Source organism: Doryrhamphus excisus, linkage group LG19 (assembly GCF_037039965.1).
Source record: "Doryrhamphus excisus strain RoL-2023G ecotype Guam linkage group LG19, RoL_Dexc_Guam_v1.1, whole genome shotgun sequence".
Taxonomy (NCBI): domain Eukaryota; kingdom Metazoa; phylum Chordata; class Actinopteri; order Syngnathiformes; family Syngnathidae; genus Doryrhamphus; species Doryrhamphus excisus.
Genome location: NC_136375.1, coordinates 7825812 through 7846947, shown reverse-complemented (window position 1 = coordinate 7846947; position 21136 = coordinate 7825812). Strand labels below are relative to the sequence as shown.

The window sequence follows — 21136 nt, the reverse complement described above, 5'->3', positions numbered from 1 at the left end:
GATATTGTGACATGTTCCACATTCTTTTCATAAGCTGAAGAGGATGGATAACATGTCTCGAGGATTTACTGTAATTGTGTGATAATTCTTACAATATTAGTCAAATATGTTTAATGGCATTTCGTTTCATGGAGAAAGGATGCGGGGAAACGCCCGTAAAAACCCAAAGTACTTAATTATGACATCACTTTGCCTGAGTCACCGCATCAATTTCCAACTTGCCCAAGACGCCTGAATCACACCCTCGCTTGTTGAGTGAAACTAGCGGCCATTTTGGATCACCAGGCATTATTTATCTAGTCAAGTTGACGGATAAGTTGAGCCTCAATGTCCAACCGTCTAGGTTAGTAACGTGTGCCCTTTCTCTCCCAGTCAGACACACCCCTTTATATTTATTAAAAAAGTGACCAATTAAATTGGGGTGTATTGTTGAATTACAGCAAATTTAGCCAATGAAATTGTTGTATTTTTACAGAAAGGGGCGGGCGCTTGTGCGTCTGTCAAGTAGGGTGTCGCCGTGTTGACTCCTATTCGAGAGACGACGGCGGTCGTCTTGCCTTTCGGTTGCAATCTCTCCGGGAAGAAAATCTCACTAACTTTGTAGGGACTGTGAATCTTGTTCACTTTTAGTTATTTTTTTCGGGTTAGCTTGTGGCTGGGCACTGGAATGACGGGGTGTGCCGACAATTTGAATGAGCTCGTCGTTAGTATGAAGAAAGAGTGAATCGGGGTAGAGAGAGAGAGAGAGGAGCCATTTTGTCCCGACTGTGTGGGAGAAAAGAAAGAGTGGAAAAGAGGAATCACTCTGGAGGACCTTTCATTGTCACTGCCTCTTCTTGCGATTTGAAGAGAGAAAAAACAGTCGGGGCTTTTGGAAAAACTTCTCTGACCAGTTATTTTGTGTTGGTATTAAGCCAACTAGCTTGCCAAAGCTAATCAACAAATCCCGGGTTGCAAACTGTCAGAATCGGGGTAGTTGGTCAGGTTGGCGTAGGAGCTGGCTTCAGACTCTACATAGTTGTGTTAGGAGATTGTATTTTTCTACATATTTGGCTACACGCTCACTGTTTTCAATGGCTAAGAAGACGTACGACTTGCTATTCAAGCTGCTTCTGATCGGAGATTCGGGCGTGGGGAAGACCTGTGTGCTGTTCCGCTTCTCTGACGACGCCTTCAACACAACCTTCATCTCCACCATAGGTAAGCAAGACTCTCAAGGCAAGGGGTTGCGCCAAATATGTTTTGTTGTTGTTGATTTAAACGTTCTCCCTGAAGCCTGCACTGTGTCCTTTTGGTTAGCCGCCGTGCTATTAGCATACACCGACTCCTAGCTTGCTTGTTCCCTGCCCAGTCAGGCCTCTTACGGGTTGACAAGTTGTGCAGTTTTATCAGCTACTAAACCAAAATAACCCCTGTTAAAGCTTTCCTTGACATCAATAACATATCGTGACACTTGTTTGGCCAAAGGCCGCATATTGAGTAAGATATACTGTATGTAGCTAGTTTAGCTGCAAATGCAAATTGCTGTCATTTTCTGACGTCGCTAGCTAACTAAGCTAGTAGGGACATCGGGGCCGTGCTACATTCGCTCCTTCGCACAAATCATTTGCTTTTATGGTTTTAAACTTTGAATTAACCGCTAGAAACATTAAAAGTGTGCCAAGAGTGTTCATCAGTGACGAAATACACTTGCACAATGACTACAATTTGAGGTAGCAAAACTAAATACAGGGGCAGCCGCGTATTCCAATTTTAAGCGGAAAAAGTCAGCAGTCAAACTGTCACAATATTGTCTCATCAGCAATCCACTTCTTATGGTTTATGGTCCTCGTTATAAAATCCACACAAAGTATTCAACTGCTAACAAGTGTCTCATTATTGCAGAATGCATTATATTTGTGTTCAAAGTGAGGTCATCATCCCTTTATTTTGTGTCATACTGTAATCTCCCCTGCTGTCATTGAGTTCCAAACAGAATCCTTCATACTGGGGATTTTTGTGTTGGTTATAATGAAACTGAGGTGTTCTATCATTATGAAACAAAAGCAATCTGTGCAAACAGGGGTTTTCTGAAATACAACAACACAATTGTTGTGAAAACGACCAATAAACAACCTGCTAAAAGGGACTGAAAAAGCTCGTCAAATGTAATTCTTGTTACAGATTAGTCTTTTGTCATGCCATCAAACCTGTACTATCGCCATTCCACATCTGCATTCATAACAACATTATGTAACGTGATGACATCCTAGCATGTCAAATATAACTAATTAGCAGCAACAATGCTTTTGACAATAAGGACATTGCGGTCATTTGTAGAATCTGAATTACATGATGGTTAAGCTCAAGGGCTTGGATATTTGACTCAATTTCCTTATCCAAAATTGTGGAAATTGTGATTTTATTACAATATATTATTTTTAACAGTACAATCCATTAATGTTGGGACTTCCTGCAATGTGTTTGATTACACAGACGAATGTTGTCCGGCCGGATTGTAGGAGCCTTTGCTGAAATCGGCATTAATGTAGCTGAAATTCCCACAGCGCAGGGTCTCCCTAGCCAAGGGCCCGTGGCCCGGTACAGGTTTGTGGGTGGGGCTGAACTGGACCGGCAAACTTTCAGGAGCAATCAATTTTAAAAAAAATACATTTTTAGAAATAGCTTGTAAATAACTACATCAAGTTTTATTTTAATGAAATCAATTTTGGAAATATGACATTATTTTATTGGAAAAATAATATACACTTGTTGGTAAAAATGGCAAAAATCTGACTGTATAATAGTTATTTTTCTGAAATATTAACATAGACCATTTCCTCCACCATCAAAAGTATGACACTTGTAGGAAACTCTTGCCCTCTTTCCAAGCACCTTTTATACATTTAATGACACAGACTGCAATGGCAGACACGCCTTTGTTACAGTACCTTAAATCTCCATATGAATTCACACACTGGGGCGGCATGTTGCTTGCCTTGGTTAGTTTGGTGTACTGTACACACATAGCAACGTGACATGACTCACTTGAACTAATGAAGTGTTCACAGGTTGTTAGTGTCCTGATGAAATTCATTCCAAGACAGTGAGTGTTCTAAAGCAGGATCAATGCTTGATGTCGCAGGAAGATAAGAAACCGTTGTGTAATGTTTAGAAGGCACCGCACTCATACATACATTTGGAGGCGACGATCCACACAGCCACTTCTCAAAATACTCCTAAATGGAAACCCCCCCCCTTCCCATCAGTCACTCATCCCCATTTCCGGGCCTCTGAATAGCTGTTGGCCTTGATAACTGGAGGTTATGCATGCTTAGAATTCAGTAATAACGCAGCGGGACTATAAAGGTCAAACGCAATCCACCTAAGTTTATTAAGTTCAAATTCAGACACTTTTCCTCATAGCAAACCATAGAAGTGAAGATTAGCTGTTCCAGGGTCAGACCTTGCCATCATAAAACATTTAATAACAGTAAAGACAACATTCTCAACTCATACAAGTGAGCATCTTAGCCATAGTGTACTGAACAGCCAGGACAGAGATGTAATTTTCACTCAAGCCTGATTGTTCAATTTGGAATTTTTTTAACTTTAGACTTGTTTTCTCCTAGATATTTTATGTTTATTATGAAACAACCTTGACTGTACTGTGATTTAAGAAGCACAACTTGAATTTGACATTGAAATTAGGATCACTCCAGCAGAGTTGCTGCTAGGTGGCCAAACATTGCATTTATCAATATTTGTTCATCACGGTTAATTAGTTCCAGACCTGACCATGCTGTATGAAGTAAGATCCCTTATTTATAAACAGACTGTATCAAAAACCTGTTTATGACTTTCTAGATATGGATTTTAGCATTTGTGCAATCTCAACACAATAACACCCCTAAAGTCACGCTGACACTGACACTCAGCAACTCCATAGGAAACCCAACACTGATACATCTTGTCTTTAGACATCTTATTAAGGCATTGCAACATTCCTGATGGCCCTTACTGTGTTACTTGTAGTTGTGTACGTATTGCTGTCATGTACTAAAACAGATGTATGCATACCTTTCCATTCTGTCTGCAAAAGCTCGCCACCCCCCACCCCTCTACCCCCAATACTTCTCTACTCTCCTTCCGCCCTCTCTCTAGGGTGTGCATAATACTGTGAGTCACTTTTTGGCAAGAGTTTTTCTTCATTATCCTGTGGCCCTGCCCCACCATGAGCACAGCTGTTTGTTGAACTTGTAAACCGAGCACAATCTTTTGACTTGGAACTGAAGTGACAGCTTACTTATTTGGACAGCAAAATAATACTTCTTGTCCAAAAGTCATCCTTTTGACGTTGTGACCTCCCAGAAAGAAGAATAATCAGTTTTGGATTTGTGTCTCAATATTGAGTCACTGTGCAATATCATTTACAGCCTTTTTGTTGTGTATGTTTGTAGGAATAGACTTCAAGATCAAAACTGTTGAACTACAAGGAAAGAAGATCAAACTACAGATCTGGTGAGTCACCTGTGTTATCATTATTATGATAACGTGCAGAAAAAGGATGGGAATCATGTCGAAAGGCGTTGTAGTGTGGAGGCAAACATCTGTGTGACATATCTCCCTCAAGTCTGGAAATATGCTGCAACAGGAAACGTTCATCACTCCACCAGGATGCTAGCTGCACTATTTTCAATGCAGACCAGTCCTGCTATTTTCCCCCCTCACTTCTCGTAAAACTCAGGCGTTCATTCAAACATCCAATACGGATGACAATCTTTTAGAGGAAAAACTACCAGACATATAGTTACACTACTGATTTATTGTCAACACCGTGTAGCTAAACAACCATGAAAACAGGATTCATTGTGACCTTTTTCGAGTGAGTAACTCCATTAAATGTACCACCCACATCCACTTACTCTGAACAGTGCAAAGGTATAATGTATAATGTATAACAAATGTACCGGTAACAGATGGGAGGTGAGGTTAGGATTTAATAAACTTTGCTTCTTCCTACTCCTTTTGGACATGTGGAACTGTGAATTGATTGTGTGATTTATTCCATTTTAACCTGATGCATGTTCAAATAAAATTAAATCATTACCAAAATTCAATCAATTATGATGCACAGTGAAGGAGATAATAGATTTTCTTACATTTGGTCCCCATAAACTACCGTTAATTCCATTGTATAAGCCGCACCCACTCAATTTAGAGGAAAAAAAACAGATGTGTACATACGTAAGCCGCACCAGATTATAAGATGCACATGTCCACGTCATAAAATGGCATATTTTGGTCCGCAGTGAAGGCCAGGCAGCTCTTGATGTGACAGGAGCCAATCATGGTCTATGACGAAACTCACAACAAGTTTGTCAACCCATCTGGAAATTGCAGGAGGTCATTACTCAATATAACACTAAACTCTTCACACAGCAGCTTAACACTCAAAAGGTGTACACAGACAAGTACCAATACAAGTTTAAAATGAAAAGGAACTATTCATTTTTCTCATAATACACTACGTCTAAGCAAAGCATTTAACTGGAAGGAAAGCGGCATAGAAAATGGGTGGGTGGCACGGCAGTGTTGCCTCTGTCCACCAGAGTGAGGGAGGCTGACATCGTTGCAGCACTCTGGAAAGCACCAATGAGTGGGAAAACTTTAAAATATAATTTTTATTTTAAACTCTTGGTACTTGTTTGTATATTAAGTATACCTTTTTAATGTTAAGTTGCTGTGTGATGAGTTTAGTCAGTGCCACAGTATTTAATCGATTAGTAGTAGTTCTAAAGTAAAGGAGATGTCACAAGATTTGATTTTAGCTATTAATTAGCCGCTGTACAAGCTCTGTACAAGAGTGAATATTTTTCTCATAAGAAATGGGTGCCGTTAGCTCATGTTTCGAAACCTTATTTAACAACAGAACACAAAGTCATTGACTTATGGGTGTTGGTTTCATTAGGTAGCAGCGTAATGATGCCATCTACTGTAACAAGATACACAGACAGTCCCATTTATGTGTTTATGAGCAGCAAGGGTGAAGGGGTAGCCCCCGCCCCCATATCTATTTTTGGCGGCCCAAACGATGAATGTCTGGGAAACACTCCAATGCATTGTCATTATTCATCTTTGTAAAAAGCCATATTCATGCAAGAATGATGTGCTGCAGGACTGACAGCAACCCTCATGTAACGGACATGGAAGGAAGTGAAAAGCAGAACTCTTGATCCATTTTTTTTGTGCATTGTTTTTGCTTGGCATTGAAGTTTTTCACTTTGTATTGCTGTTTCACATCCCTATATGATGACCCGGGAGTGTCAAACGATGACACTTGAAGTTGATGTGTCATCACCTTAATCACCATTAATTGGTCTTCTAACACATGATGAGAAGACCGTGCCAACAAATGGGGAAAAACACAAACACTATTGCTATTGTTCTGCTTCTCCTGTAAGTCCGCTTCCTTGTCTCTGCTTGTAAAGTGGTGATGAATGAATGTTGACTAAGCTTCCATCTCCCAGGCGTGCTAGTGGAGACGTGTGTGTGTGAGGCCTTTGTGTGCGTACGAGTTTTAACGTGATTTTTGTCAAACTCAGTAAGATGAACACAGTAAGGTTGAGGCATTGTTGGAATGTGGAGATATTATTCTGATTTCTGTCAAGTTGGATTTGTGCCAGAGTTATTACAGTATGTTCAAATCATGTTGGACGTCTTTGGAATGTATTATGTGGCTGTGTAACTTGCATATAAATAAAGTTTTCAGTTAAAAGGAGTTGGAGTTCCCAGCAATAAAGCGCTTATGGATTGTACAGGTGTATTTTTCCTAGGGAACAGGATTGTACATACGTGATCTGAACAAGCTTATTATGCATTCTCATATAACAAGTACATGGGCAAAAAAAGCCAAGACACTATTTTTAGTCTTAGTGCAGTCATGCTGTGGAGCTCTCGTGTCTCCCTTCTTCATGCAGAAATGTGTGCCAAGCAAATCAGACTGATAGACTGTGACACAAACCCATTATTGCCAGTGGAGATGTCCCATTCCTTTTGAGCAAGTGATGAATCTAATCTTCGTCAGGGGGTGGAAATGGGGGGAGAACACAAATGCGGTGAAACAAATGGAAATATGTCATTTTTGTTTGTGTAGGGACACAGCGGGCCAGGAACGGTTCCACACCATCACCACCTCCTACTACAGAGGAGCCATGGGCATCATGCTGGTCTATGACATCACCAACTCCAAGAGCTTTGAGAACATCAGCAAGTGGCTGCGCAACATTGATGAAGTGAGACTTGAACACACCAATATAATCCAATATATTGGCTGCATCAAAAAAAGTACATACCTAAAATATAATTCTCAGTGGCTGCACGGCGGTCGAGTAGTTAGTGCGCAGACCTCTCGGCTAGGAGACCAGGGTTCAATTCCACCTTCGGTCATGTTAGGTTAATTGGCGACTCTAAATTGTCCATAGGTATGAATGTGAGTGTGAATGGTTGTTTGTCTATATGTGCCCTGTGATTGGCTGGCCACCAGTCCAGGGGGTATGTACCCCGCCTCTCGCACGAAGACAGCTGGGATAGGCTCCAGCACCCCCCGCTACCCTCGTGAGGAAAAAGCGGTTGAAAATGAATGAATGAACATGCTAACGTTAGCATACTAGACTTTTTTGCTATTTTTGTGAATAGGAACTTGAGCAGACACTTAACGGCATCATGCTCTGTGTCAGTACGTTAATGTTGGCATGCTAGCCATGCTAACATTAGCATTGTAGCATTTTTTCCATTTTTATAGGTAAACACTTATGCGAGGTGTAAGCATTGCTTTCATGCTAATATTAGCATACTAGATGGATGCAACAATCCCAATGTCAACATTACCGATACAGTGGGCAAATCCTGCAGGAATATAGCGCCGTGCCTGGGGCCCATTTGAACGTTCTACTGAAAGTTTTAGTTTTGTCCTGCAAACAGTCTTAGTGATATCTTAACTTTTAATGTTGCATATTATGTAATAATAGAATTATGGGATTTTTTTTGCAGCATGCGAATGAGGATGTTGAGAGAATGCTACTAGGCAACAAGTGCGACATGGAAGACAAGAGGGTTGTACCAAAAGCCAAGGGAGAGCAGGTAAGATGCTGATGAAGATCTGAAAGAATCAATGGCTCAGGCCACTACCAAAAGGCTACTATATTGGAGCCGCTGCTACTGCTACGGTGTTTTTGTTTTTGGAAAAGTTTGCATGATGGACAAAATTCTCCAACATGACATCATGCCTTAAAGTAAACACTGTGTTGGGACTGTTTTTTTGAAGTTTGCATGTTTGTGACTGGAACTCTGAGGTGATCCTTGCTTTTGGAGTGCAGTGATACCTGATCTCTGCTCCGCACTGGAGATCAGCCTCTTTATTTTTGGACAGGGAGTTCTTTCCTTTCGCTCTTAACTGCTCTTCTTCTCCTTCCCCAGATTGCAAGGGAGCATGGCATTAGGTTTTTTGAGACAAGCGCAAAGGCCAACATCAACATCGAGAAGGCTTTCCTCACGTTAGCAGAAGACATCCTCAAAAAGGTGTGGAAACTTTTGTCATTTTGTCATACCGGCTATGCTGTGTTGCTAGTTCAAGATCCATGTTTTGAAGGATCATCTGCAAAAAATACAATTCAAAGATCTGCCATATGAAAGTAGCACTGCTGTTTTTGGGAATCTGCTGCAGAAACACGCTTGTCAAAGATCTTTGTGAAAGGAGCACTACTGTTTTGGGCATCTGAAACACGCTAGTCAAAGATCTTCCTTATTAAAAGGAGTGCTACTTTTGGGCATCTGCTTCAAAAACAGAAGACTACAGATCATTTCCATATGGAAGGACCACTGCTGTTTTTGGGAATCTGCTGCTGAAATGCTTGTCAGAGCTCCAGTATATGACAGGAGAGCTCTGTTATTTATAGGGATCTGCATTTGAAATGCTAGCCAAATATCTTCCCATATGAAAGGAACACTGCTGTTTTTGGGAATCTGCTGCAGAAACATGCTAGTCAAAGATCTTTATAAAAAGAACACTACTGTTTTGGGCATCTGCTTCATGTTTCTGCACCAGATATCAAAAACAGCAGACTACACATTAATTCCATAAAACGGAGCGCTCTGCTGTTTTTGGGAAACTGCTTATTTCATATATCTTGTAGCTTGTCAAAAATGCTCTGTTTTTTTTTTTCGGTGATGGCATTTGAAAATGCTAGTCAGACATCTTTTATGTGAATGTTACACTCTGCTGTTTTTGGGAATCTGCTGCCGGAACATGCTAGTCAAAGATCTTCCTTATTAAAGAAGTGTTACTGTTTTGGGCATCTGCTTCGATTTTTCTGCACCAGATATCAAAAACAGAAGACTACAGATCATTTCCATATGGAAGGACCACTGCTGTTTTTGGGAATCTGCTGCTGAAATGTTTGTCAGAGCTCCAATATTATGACAGGAGAGCTCTGTTATTTATAGGGATCTGCATTTGAAATGCTAGCCAAAGATCTCCCCATATGAAAGGAACAGTCTGCTGTTTTTGGGAATCTGCTGCTGAAACACTCATCAAAACTGCAAAACTTGCACTCAAAGCGATGACAATGCTTAAAAAAAAGAAAAAACCTGCCGCTCGCATTTCTAAGCACAATGAAGCGTGTGTAGGCTTACTTCTATTCCTTGTGATGTGTTTTTCAGACGCCCGTAAAAGAGCCGAACAGTGAAAACGTGGACATCAGCAGCGGGGGCGGAGTCACAGGCTGGAAGAGCAAGTGCTGCAGTTGAACAACTGGCACCGACGCGACACAAAAACACAGAAAAACACACACACACACACGCACACGCACAGACATCTTCTCTCTTTCTCTGTCTAACTCTTAACCGTCACCCTCTCTAACCCGCCTCATGACTCTTGTTGCACACTGACACTCGTCATCACGATAAAACCGTAAACCACTTCAGTCATCCATCTTAACCCGCGCCACCATCTTCTTCTTCTTCCACCTTCCATCATAAGCAGTTTTATTTTGGAGAGAAGCAGAAATCCACTCATGTTTCTTGTCATTTTTCTTTTAAAGATGATTAAAAAAAAAAAAGAAGACAAGCTCATATTTTTAATATTTTCTTTCCCCCCTTTCACGTCCCCCATCCCCCACAATGTCCATGAAATCACCCTCAGTCAGAGGAAGTCAAACTAGGGTAAAAAACAAAAAAGTATAGGCTGAAATTTTTTGTACACTCATAGGTTTGTGTTAAGTATTTGCTCAACTATTACAATTTATTACCAAGTGACAGAGGCGTGGCTAGCTCCTTTTTGTATTGCTGGGTTTATTTTGTCCTGTGCCTTATATGGAAGACAGGGGCGGGGGCTGTGGAGTGGGCGGAGCCACATCCACCCAATGAAATTACACTTTAATATAACTCTTGTCCGTTTGTGCTTCGAGTGCGGAGCCAAACTGATGCGGAAGCGTTTGAATTTCTCCTCCAGCCAAGAGAACAGCAATTATGTGTCCTGTTTATTATGTTTCATTTCTACCTTCTTTTCACTTTTTTTTGTTACCCCACCCCCCCACCCCCCATCAGGGTTGTTTTTTTGTTTTACCTGCATGCAGATTTCTTTGGGTTGGAAAGGTTTCTGTAAGATTATGTGAGGTATGCCACTGGGTAACTTTGGGCGGGCGGTTCACAAGTTCTCTTTGGAAATTCAAACAATTTTGCAGATCCATTAAAAATAAGCTTGTTTAAGTTACTTTGTTTGTCTTTCATGCTGTGCAATGTGTACTTTTGACATATTCACAAATATATATACTATAAGTAAGGCCAAATTCGGCCCATGCACGACATCCCGAGTGGTGCTTTGTTGGATCTTTAGGATGTTTTTACATTTTGAGGCTATACCGTAAGACCCTTCTGTGCAAAATGTAAATTCTTGCAATTTTTCAACTACTCTTAAAATTAGCATCAGGCGCCGCTGTCATACGGATGATGATTTAAAAACAGCTGATTGATCCTTTACAAGAGCGGGACACTCTTTTCATGTGTAGGATCTTTGACTGGTAGGCTACAGTTTTAATATCTGATGACAGCATTAGCCATTTGGAGAGGTCAAAATGTGATAAAGTTAGGAATGCTCCAATCAGGGTTTTATGTTGGATGATACCGATCCCATGGAGTGCTAGGGGTGCTGAATAAAGGGGAAAAGTCAAGTCCCTTGACTGCCTGGGCACCCCTAATTTCTAATAAAATAGTCATTTCAGTAAAAATTTTTAAATACTGGTGAAAAATTATATTCATTCATAATAATCTGTACTGCACAGACTGATGTAGCGTGTACAATGCGCTATTACATTTAACATTAGCGTTAGACACTTTAAATTGTAATATCTAGGCTAGAATCAGAAAGTCCAGATTTCGGCTCTGGGAGTGAGAGGAAAAAGGCGAGGCAATTTGAAGTTGTGGTGGTACCATATATTATAAAGTGAAAAACCAGAATACAAATTCACAACACTAATTTACAAATACATTTCAATGATCTCAATTTACAAAACGCATTCATCCCATATACTGAGAGTCCCAAAACATACAACTGTCCAATGGCCCAGTAATCGAGTGTCCAGAGGGTCAGGAGTGGAGGAAAGGAGTGAAGTTTTTTATGAAGGCCAAAGAGGGACAAAAGGAAAAAGACGGCTGTAAAGCCTCCTACCAGCCCGAGCAGAGCAGAGCAGGTGGGTGACAGCTCATCAGTTAATCTGGGCTTCAAGCTTCCAGGCGTGTTGCCTCAATGCAGGGTTCCTAGCTTGCCATCGAAACCTGGCCAATTCCATAGATGCGATCGAACACTGCTCTTTTTAGTTCAGCGTTGCGCCGTTGGACGGCCCCTGCAGCGATTCTCCACATGCGTCCCTCACCGCTACCGGTGTGTAGTCTCTTCCGGTCTATATATACGGCACTGATTGGCGGCGCACCGTCACGTGACCTAATGACGTTACACCCCGAAACATTGTACGCACGGTAAATTTAATTAATATTTATATAGCTTTATTTTCCATCTTAAATTAATATTTATATATTATTTATTTTCTATCTGGGTTACACTGAACTTGAAAATGAAACCAGGAAAAATACCATATACTATAAATATGTACATGTTGGTAGGTCTGCATTGAAATGAAAGCTATTTGAGAAGCCCTGACTTTGACAAACATATGGGATGCACTTATTACTGCATGGTGAAACAACAAAGTGGATGACATGCCTTCTTTATGGACACTTTGGATAGAAGTACATTGGTGGAACTTCCAGGTTCATCGGCGTCTTCCACTGCTGTGAAATGTTGGCCATCTCATCCAGTGAATTCAATTAGCTTAGCCGTCTGACTAACACACATAGTGCGAGTGTCCGTCCCATGACTAGAGAGATGGCTTGTTTTGTGGGAGGGGAAAGTGAGAGTACGATGCTGCCAAAGATGTTAGTTAGGTAAAAAGAAGTGTGTATCTTGAGCAAAGTAAGGACAAAATCCAGAGTTTTGCTCTCAGTCAGTTTTTATGATAAGACTACTAAAAACAATACACGGTTTGTTTGCAGGTGTAAAACATGTTTGTTCTTTACATTCTTGATTCATCACCCCCCCCCCCCCCCCAATCCCTGTATGCACGGAACCTTTCAGAGCAACAATGTACACACAAATACAACACAAAACCAGTGCAGAAGGCCAATGAAGTCTAAACTACATTCAGAGTACAAAGAGTGAATGTGATGGAATGGTCTGTCCGGTATAGAAAGGAAGTGAGAACATTAAACCCCCCCCGCTTATCTCCATAGTGCTTTGGTTGAGAGGTGACTACCACTAAATGAAAGTGTAAGAAGAAGGCAGCAGCAGCAGCAGCGGACACTGAAGAGGGCCTGCCCTTAGGGAGAGAAATAAGATATTTACATCAACTGTGTACAAGTTCATTTATAAATACGGGTATAAATTAGAGCAATTCAAAACAAAAACTACTAGTAGTTCAATAGATCAATCAAGCGGCTACTTCTACACACGCCAAGTCTGATTAACCCTCGTTATATATATATATATATCTCGTTAACCCTCGTTATATTTGGTGGGAAAAAAAAATCAATACTTATCTACGATGTGGCTAAGTCCCCATTGCAACACATAATAAATTACATCAAAGTACCCACGCTAACGTCAATAAATTAAGCCTTTTGGGAGCCAATGGGAAGAATGCTAATCAAATGTAGGCAGGTTCATTCCTGCTGCGGTGGAAGCTTTCCTACTAAAGTAGCTCTAAAGTGGTTCTAGTAGGTCCTGTAGGTCCCGGAGCCTACACATAAACCAGGTCTCGGCCCTGAGCCACCTGGCTGCCGGCGTCATCCTGCTCGGTGCCCTCAGAGTCGGCTTCGTCCTCATTGAGGCCCTCGTATTTGATGGGTTTGGGGCAGCTCAACGGGTGCCCGTTGTCGTCGAAGAAGCGTCGGAACGTGAACTCGTAGAAGGCGTGCTCGGGGTGCTTGCCGTTGCGGAACCAGCAGCCCATGTCGCCGAGGTCGTCCTCGCCGTCGCTATCGCTGCTCCACAGCTTCTCGGGGTCCACGGGGTCAAAGTTGGAGGTGTCCGTGGAGTGGGCGATGGTGGGGATGTACGGCGCCAGCTGCTGACGCAAGTCGCTGGAGAAGTCGATGGTCCTGAAGAAAGGGTGAGCTTTGATTTCGTCGGCGCCGTTCCTGCCCAGGCGGTCCTCTGGGCCGCGGCACAGTTTCACGATGAGGTCGGACGCCTCCGGGCTGAGCTTGGCGGGAGGCGGGATGTGCAGCGTGCTCTTCCAGTTGATCACCTGGTGGCGGCGGGGACACGGGGGGGGACACGGGGGGGGGTCACGCGGGGGACCGTGGAGGAGCGCTGGGGAGTCGGCTTACCTTTAGCTGCGTCTCCAGGGGTGTCGTTGCTAAGAAGGGGGGCTGTCCTACCACCATCTCGTACAAGATCACACCCACGCTCCACCAGTCGCACAGCTGGGTGTATCCTACACAGCAACACATGGACTCATCAAGGAAGCCTTCTCATTGGTTCTCTCCTATAACCGCTAGTTTATTTGGAATATAGAAACTTTTTATGGCTCTCATTTACAGCTTTATTCTCAAAAATTCTTACTTATTTATCTTACTTATTTATTCTTCACTTATCTTCTAATATTAGGACTTTCTTCATTTCTTTTTTAGAGCAAATTCCAACTTTTTATCCCCGCATAGAAATACTACTTATTTCCTGAAAATATTTGGTACTCTATTTTCACTTTTTCCTACAAATATTTGAATTCATTCCTAACAATATTACCACATTATTTTTAGAAAGTGTTTTACTTTATTCTTGTAAAGTTAGTTTTTCCACTGGTAAAATGACTATTTTCCCCTCAAACTATAACAACTTGCTTTGTAGTAGTGTGACTTTAATGAAAGTATTTTCTATTCATGCTAATATTACAACTATTTGTTGACTTATATACCGTATTACCAGGACTATCAGTCGCTCCGGAGTATAAGTCGCACAAGGCCAAAAATGCAGAATTACGTAAAAAAAAAAAAAAAAAAAACATACATAAGTCGCATTTTTTGTGGGTAATTTATTTGACAAACTACTGGACCAAAACAGACATTACGTCATCTTGGAAGGCAAGTTCTAACATGAATAAAAGAATAGAGAACAGGCTGAATAGGTGTAAGATATGCTAACACAATGCTTATTCAGCTACACGAATAATAAACATGAACAGAAAAGATGTCCAGTGTTTATGTAACATAAACACATTTGTGTTCTGTCTTCTCAGTTGTCTTTGTAAGCTAAGTCTACTGTTTAAAATTGAATTGTTTAGGAATAGGAGATATCGCTGAAAAGTCTAGAGTGCCCTCTTGTGGCTGTCTGTGAAATTATATATATATATATATATATATATATATATTTTTTTTTTTTTTTCATTTATAAGTCGCTCTGGAGTATAAGTTGCAGGAATAGCCAACCGATGAAAAAAATGCGACTTATAGTCCGGAAAATACGGTATATACTTTTTTTTTTTTCAACTGAATGAAAATTAAACAAAGCTGAAACTAAAAAGGAACCAAGCTAACACGAAAGTTGGTGTATTTTATAAAGTAAATCGATTTAAATCATGATATTATTCAATTTTGATTGATGTGCTGATAGTCTTACCAAATGAAATGGATGCTAAGAGATGTTTTAGGATGTAGCTATAAGTTTCCTGCCATAGAAAGGGTACAATAGTGACAATGAAAAGGACGCAGCAAAGACAGTGGACCAGCATACCTGTTCTGAGTAGAACCTCTGGTGCTATGTAGTTGGGCGTGCCCACCAGAGAGTGGGCCAAACAGCGCTGATGTTGTCTGGCCTTTCTCCTCTCCAGAGGCTTCAGACGGTCAGTGCAGCGGCAGTTGGCGGGATCTTCCCATTCCTTGCTGAAGTCCATGCTGTCTTGCCTCACGTGGTCCCCTGCAGGTCCAACAACACAAACGCAAATCGTGGAATGAAGTCTATATAATGTCTTTCTGCAAGTTGACTAAAAGTGATACTAATAAAAGGCCAACCGACAGCACAGAGGACTTGGATTGTCCGATAATAGACGGTGACTCAGCCAAAGTGTTAGAGATGGACAGAAAGTGACACTAACCACTCTGGTAGTACTTGGAGTCGTGAGTCCAGCGGAATCCAGTGCAAAGGCCAAAGTCGGTGAGCTTAATGTGTCCGTCTCGGTCAATGAGGATGTTGTCTGGCTTGATGTCGCGATGGATGAAGCCCATCTTGTGCACGCTCTCCACAGCGCAGGTGAGCTCGGCAATGTAGAACTGAGCCAGTTCTTCTTTAAAGATGCCCAGTCGGATGAGAAGGCTCATCATGTCCCCGCCGGGAATGTACTCCATGACGAAGTACAGGTTGTCCCTATCTTGGAAAGAATAGTACAGACGCACCACCCACTCATTGTCGGCCTCGGCCAGGATGTCCCTCTCGGCTTTGACATGGGCCACTTGGTTCCTGAGCAGCACATCCTTCTTACGGAGGGTCTTCATGGCATACAGAGCCCCCGTGTCCTCTTTGCGGGCCAAGCACACCTCGCCAAAGGCCCCGATGCCGAGGGTCTTGATTCGTTTGAACATGCATTTATCCATCTTGGCCCGTTTTAGCCGAATGTAGTTGGACTCTTTCTGACAGAGCATCATGCGCATCTGCTCCTGAGCTTCTGACGACAACCCAACCTGAGCAGCCAGCACAACGGTGCAACGTGAGGGCACAGCAAAAATAAGCGCAGGAAACACATGTCTAGTCATGGTTAGGAATGAACCAAGTCAATCAGATATGGATTGATATGAACAATGTATAGAAAGGATACATTATTGACATGCACAAGCAGAGTCATGATGATGAAGAAGTGGATGGACATGCATTTGACACCCAATAGGGCGTGTGGTGTGCACACATCACAATCACATACTTTTACCTTTTAGATCAGCTGTTAGTGACAGCGAGGAGGGGAAGGAAGAGGAAGAAGGGCCAAAAGAAAGAGAAGATCATGAAAAAGGACAATACAGTAGACCAGGGGTGGGCAAACTATGGCCCGGGGGCCACATGCGGCCCACCAAGTGTTTGAATCCGGCCCGCCAGTTGCTTTTTCAGTATTTCAACTTTTAACATACAAACTGGCAACATGTCTTATTTAGTCATTTTTTTTTAATGTAAAATTTAGTGACATAGTTTGATGTTTAAAGTGCTCCTGAAAAAAGCCACATGAGAACATACAGCTACAATTAGACAAATCATTCAAGGAAAATGTGTGTGTTAAATACATGTTCTGGCCCCCTGGACAATTTTGTTAACTCAATGCGGCCCACGAGTCAAAATATTTGCCCACCCCTGCAGTAGACACAAGAAGGTAAAAGACAGAGAACGCTACAAGAGAAGTGAAGTCATATTAAGTCATTGGTTATTGATCTCTCACCCTCTGCATCTCACACTCCAGCTGTTTCCTCCTCCGGATTCGCTGCTGATGGTTCTTCAGGATATTCTCCACATGTTGCTCCATAAAGAACTTGAAGGCCTGCGGCGAGTACAAAGCCACGCGGCCCGACTCCCCCCTCCGCTCCTCATCTTTCTTGCTGCGGCGCACGGGAACAGGCGATGTTGTGATCTGCTTCTTCTCCTTTTCTGCGTTGCCCTCCGGGCTGTCCGCTACCTTGTCCCGTACGTTGTCTCCGACGGGGCCCTCATCCTCAGCGGCCTCCTCCCTGCCAGTGCTGTGCTTACTGGCGCCTTGCTCGTAAGCCGGGGGAGAAGGTGCGGCTTGCTGTTGGAGGAGGTGCTTAGGGTAGGGAGGGGGAGGGCCCTGGTAGCTGGGTACCTCTGCTACCACGGGAATCTGAGGAAGGGGAGCTGAGGGCTCTGTGTAGGCAGGGGCAGTGGGAAGAGGTGCAGCCTGCTGCATCCAAGGCGGGTGCGTGGGAGCAACTGCGGTGTGCAGCTCTGGTTTCTGGACTCGCATGCTTTTAACGGGCTGCAGGATGGGAGCCTGCGTGATGGCGGTGACTGTGGTGGCCGACGGTTGGGAGCTGGCGGGGTGGGCTGTTCTGCTGTTGAGCTGGTGGTTGTTGAAGGAGTTGGAGCGCGCTGGCATGTTGCTCTGCCATGATGGAGACAGATCCAAGTTGCTGCTGTTGCCCGATGAAGACTGTGGCTGGGTTTGGCCAAGGGGGGCTTGAGACCAAGAATGGGGAGGACCTAAGTTGTACATCTCAAGGTTGTGACTGTTTCGATTGGGGGCCAGCATGGACTGGGGGATGTTCCCACCATTAACGTATGATGGCGAAGAGGCGGGTCCTCCTGTCTGCATCTGCTGGTCAGTGGGACTGTGCCGGCAGCTCTGGTTGACCGGGTAGGGGGGAGGAGGCTGCCTGCTGCTTCCTGTCATGTAGTCTGCCTGAGGGGAGCCGTTCTGAGACCAGCTTGGTGGAAAGGTGAACTTATTCCCCCCAGAGCTTTGCATGATGATGGGCTGATGGCCCATCGGCACTGGGCTGATCCCACGCTGATTCTGAGATGAAGGGGCTGGGTAGCCATCACCCCAGGCCCCCTGAGGTACTGGGGAGATGCGGGGCACAAGATAATCCATGTTGCCAGAGTAACGCTTGGTCGACGGGTTGCTGTCCCATGAAGATGCGGGTGGCATGGGTCCGCGAATGGGGGGAGGTGTGACACTGCGCACCTGAGGTAGCAGGGGAGGGTTGACTCTCTGGCTGCTGGCGGGGTGAACCTGTGGGAAGGCAGGTGGGGGCCCAGGACTCTCTGAGCGGTACATCATCGCATGGCGAGGAGCTAGGGACTCTTTAGAGCCCTTCCAGCTAGGCCTTCTCAGTAGGGACTGCTGCATGTGGGGACCCCCTGTAGACAAAACATGACACTGAGTATTCCATATTGCCCTGAATACAAGATTCTATTTAGTTTTTTTCTTACAAAAAACATGGTTGTCTTCAACAGCAGCCCAGAACAGTATATAAAACACACACTATCAAAATGGCTGCAAACATATTTTAAAGATGCATTACACAGACCTATTATCTCCAGAAAACATTACAATTTGAAGTGTCTTGATTAAAAACAAAAGAAGGCACGGTGGGCAACTATTATTCCCAGTGGACAGATAACCTACCTGAGGCTTTGAGGCCTGTTGAGCTTGGGTTGGCAACCATCTGTTCCCTGATTGAGTCCTGGTAGGTCACCTTCGTCATGTAGTCGACAGCTGCCCCCACGCTGCGACCAGGAGTCTGCTTAAATATAAGCAAATAGAACTTCTGCCTTTATCGTGATAAAACTGAGGTATTGATTTCATTAGACGTTTCATTATGGAGGTTGTAGTTTTCGGTAGTTGTAGAAATGAATGAGTGGAGTGGAGCTCTTTTATTTGATGCAAATAGATGGTGCGCATATAAATACAAAGGGTTAACTCTCTGATTCTATGCATGCCTTATGTGCACTTAATCTCTTTTTGGCCATTTGAACGGTTTTAATACACATGGAATTACATTTTCCAGTAGTCTAGATCCTAGGTTCCCAAAGTGGGGCACGCCATTTGTCATAGGGGCTAAATAATTAGCGCCTAACACTCACAACGAGTTGCACCTGAACACCTCACAGCACAGCAGCTCAGAATGAAGGAGCCAGAGCATGAAGTTCTTCATTGCTCTGTGTGAGTTATATGAACAATTAAGTAAATTTGAAGATTTTTGTTTAATTTACAGTATTTTGGTGTTCCAATCGCTGCACTGTAGAACCCTTGGATTAATTCACAGCTATTTAAACATACAAATACTGTATATATCCAATATTACCAATTGACTATGATGGCCACTTTCAGTTAATTGAAACCCATGAAAATGACATTTTTATGCGTTTCATTTGAGCACGGAAGTCCATTTCATACTTGCCCTGTACACACTTCCTCAAAAGAACACACAACTGAGAATACAGGATGTTTTCTTCATACTCGTCATTCCACTTTGCCTACTGGGCATTTTTCAAATAGCTATTCTATACGCAAGGTACACCTTGTGACCATGAATTGCAGTTATGTGCACAATGACTATTAAAAGTCCTTTGTAGTGACTGAATTTAAAAAAAGAAGGCATCTTTACCTCCTCAAAGCCAGCAAATGGAGGCTCCATTGGCATGTGTTTGTTGAGTTCAGCTGAAGTGTTGGCCTCATTGGCAAACGGCATCAGGGACTCACGGATCTCCTGTAAGGCCTTGTGGTGAGGGTTCTTGGGGTTAAAGCATCGCCCCGGGTGCCTCATGATGTCCTCCGGGAGCATTTTCCCAACAATGTCCACTTTAGGTGGGTCAGAGGGCTTTGACAGGTTCTTCAAGCTGTTCCGTATTTCCTGCAGCATCTGTTGGCTGTTGCAGCTGTAGTTGCTGGTCGGGAACGTTTTGGGTCTCTGCCTGTATCCCTCTGGTTTCTCTCCTCTCTTCATGTAAGAGCATGTACAATGACGATGGAGGTGGATGAAGAGGGTGTCACACAGGTCAAGGTTGCAGCCGAGGCTTGAAGGTGTCTTCTTAAAGACTGATATCACATTTGGGGGACATGAGCACACCGTCTGAGCATCTGTCAAGTGGTCCAACAGGTTGGACAAAGAGGGTGCAGAGGGTACATATTAACAACACGGATTGAAAATGTATATTGTCCACTGTCTTTAACGTTCATTGATAGCATTTCCACAAAAATGTACATTTGGTAGAACAACACAACACTGTGACCCCGTCTCTGGGTCGTTAGCATTCCATGCTAATTTCCACTAAGCGCGTGAGCTAGTACCAATACCACGTTTACCTTCGTACGGTCAAACAAAATATAGCTCCTTAGTTTTGTCGTTGAGGTAGACTACGACATACACATAATCTCTACACATTCAGACCGGGAAAGATACTCTAAACACCGCGGCCTTTATGTGTAAGGCATCCATTTGCTGCTCAACGTTAGCTAGCATGCTAGCTCGGAAACCAACGGCAACAGTTAGCTTGGCCAGCCGTGTTTGACGACTCACCAGCAGCTGCGCGTTTCCTTGAAACTTTTCCCACTCTTGATAACTGACGATAATTTATTGGTCTTTCTCGGTAAAATGGACGTTGTTTAAATAACAGCGTCCTTATTGTGGCGAACTAGCTGATACCATGTCGCGTTAAATTCCTGGGATAGCTGAGTGACAAGTACAACAAACAAGTTAGACAATGCGATTGACACACACTTCCGGTCACTGTCCGACACTCTGTTTATTTGCTCAATAAAAATATAGGTCAACTATCGATTGTTCTTATACTCTAAGCTATTGTTAAATTATATTTTGACATCTGAGAAATGATAATTGCCATATTGCTACACTGACATTAAGGAAAGCCTATCTGCCAATAATTTATTTTGAAGGTATGACGGAAGTCGCATTGACGGCTCAATAACTTGCCACAGAATACCCGGATGAAGGTTGTTTTCGCATATTTTCTCCAAGCTACACTATTAGGTCGTTTACTAATCTCTTTATAAATGTACACCAAATTTCTAGCGTTCATTTTTAGGTCAGA

General features: G+C 43.0%; 2 protein-coding genes across 4 annotated transcripts; one reads left to right on the top strand and one right to left on the bottom strand.

Annotated features, from left to right (window-relative positions):
- The first annotated feature begins 523 nt into the window (after positions 1-523).
- On the top strand, positions 524-10750 carry rab10 (RAB10, member RAS oncogene family). Its single transcript, XM_058056887.2, has 6 exons — positions 524-1200; positions 4440-4500; positions 7136-7274; positions 8032-8121; positions 8458-8559; positions 9700-10750. Exons 1-6 carry the CDS (start codon positions 1074-1076, stop codon positions 9784-9786), a joined length of 606 nt encoding a protein of 201 aa, XP_057912870.2. The 5' UTR covers positions 524-1073; the 3' UTR covers positions 9787-10750.
- An 809-nt stretch (positions 10751-11559) lies between these two features.
- lats1 (large tumor suppressor kinase 1) lies at positions 11560-20775 on the bottom strand. 3 transcript variants are annotated; one of them, XM_058056870.2, is made up of 8 exons: positions 20605-20775; positions 19693-20165; positions 18711-18828; positions 17007-18442; positions 15684-16266; positions 15323-15505; positions 13921-14027; positions 11560-13838 (listed from the first exon to the last, which is right to left on the bottom strand). In XM_058056870.2, the coding sequence occupies exons 2-8, from the start codon at positions 20029-20031 to the stop codon at positions 13329-13331; spliced, it is 3276 nt and encodes a 1091-aa protein (XP_057912853.2). In that variant the 5' UTR covers positions 20032-20165; positions 20605-20775; the 3' UTR covers positions 11560-13328. The 3 variants fall into 3 exon arrangements, with proteins under 3 accessions (XP_057912853.2, XP_057912854.2, XP_078655281.1); XM_058056871.2 differs by having other exon boundaries at positions 18711-18825; XM_078799155.1 differs by lacking the exons at positions 11560-13838; positions 13921-14027; positions 15323-15505 and adding an exon at positions 16509-16520 and having other exon boundaries at positions 16134-16266.
- Between the last annotated feature and the right edge of the window lie 361 nt (positions 20776-21136).

Bases quoted from the DNA above. Each gene is read 5' to 3' on its own strand.
- rab10 (XM_058056887.2), top strand. From the start codon at position 1,074: ATGGCTAAGAAGACGTACGACTTGCTATTCAAGCTGCTTCTGATCGGA. The intron at 7,275-8,031 runs GTGAGACTTGAA...TTTTTTTTGCAG, and splicing joins GGCTGCGCAACATTGATGAA to CATGCGAATGAGGATGTTGA. The intron at 8,560-9,699 runs GTGTGGAAACTT...TGTGTTTTTCAG, and splicing joins CAGAAGACATCCTCAAAAAG to ACGCCCGTAAAAGAGCCGAA.
- lats1 (XM_058056870.2), bottom strand. From the start codon at position 20,031: ATGAAGAGAGGAGAGAAACCAGAGGGATACAGGCAGAGACCCAAAACG. The intron at 16,267-17,006 runs GTGAGAGATCAA...CTGGCTGCTCAG, and splicing joins TGGAGTGTGAGATGCAGAGG to GTTGGGTTGTCGTCAGAAGC. The intron at 13,839-13,920 runs GTAAGCCGACTC...CGCCGCCACCAG, and splicing joins CCCTGGAGACGCAGCTAAAG to GTGATCAACTGGAAGAGCAC.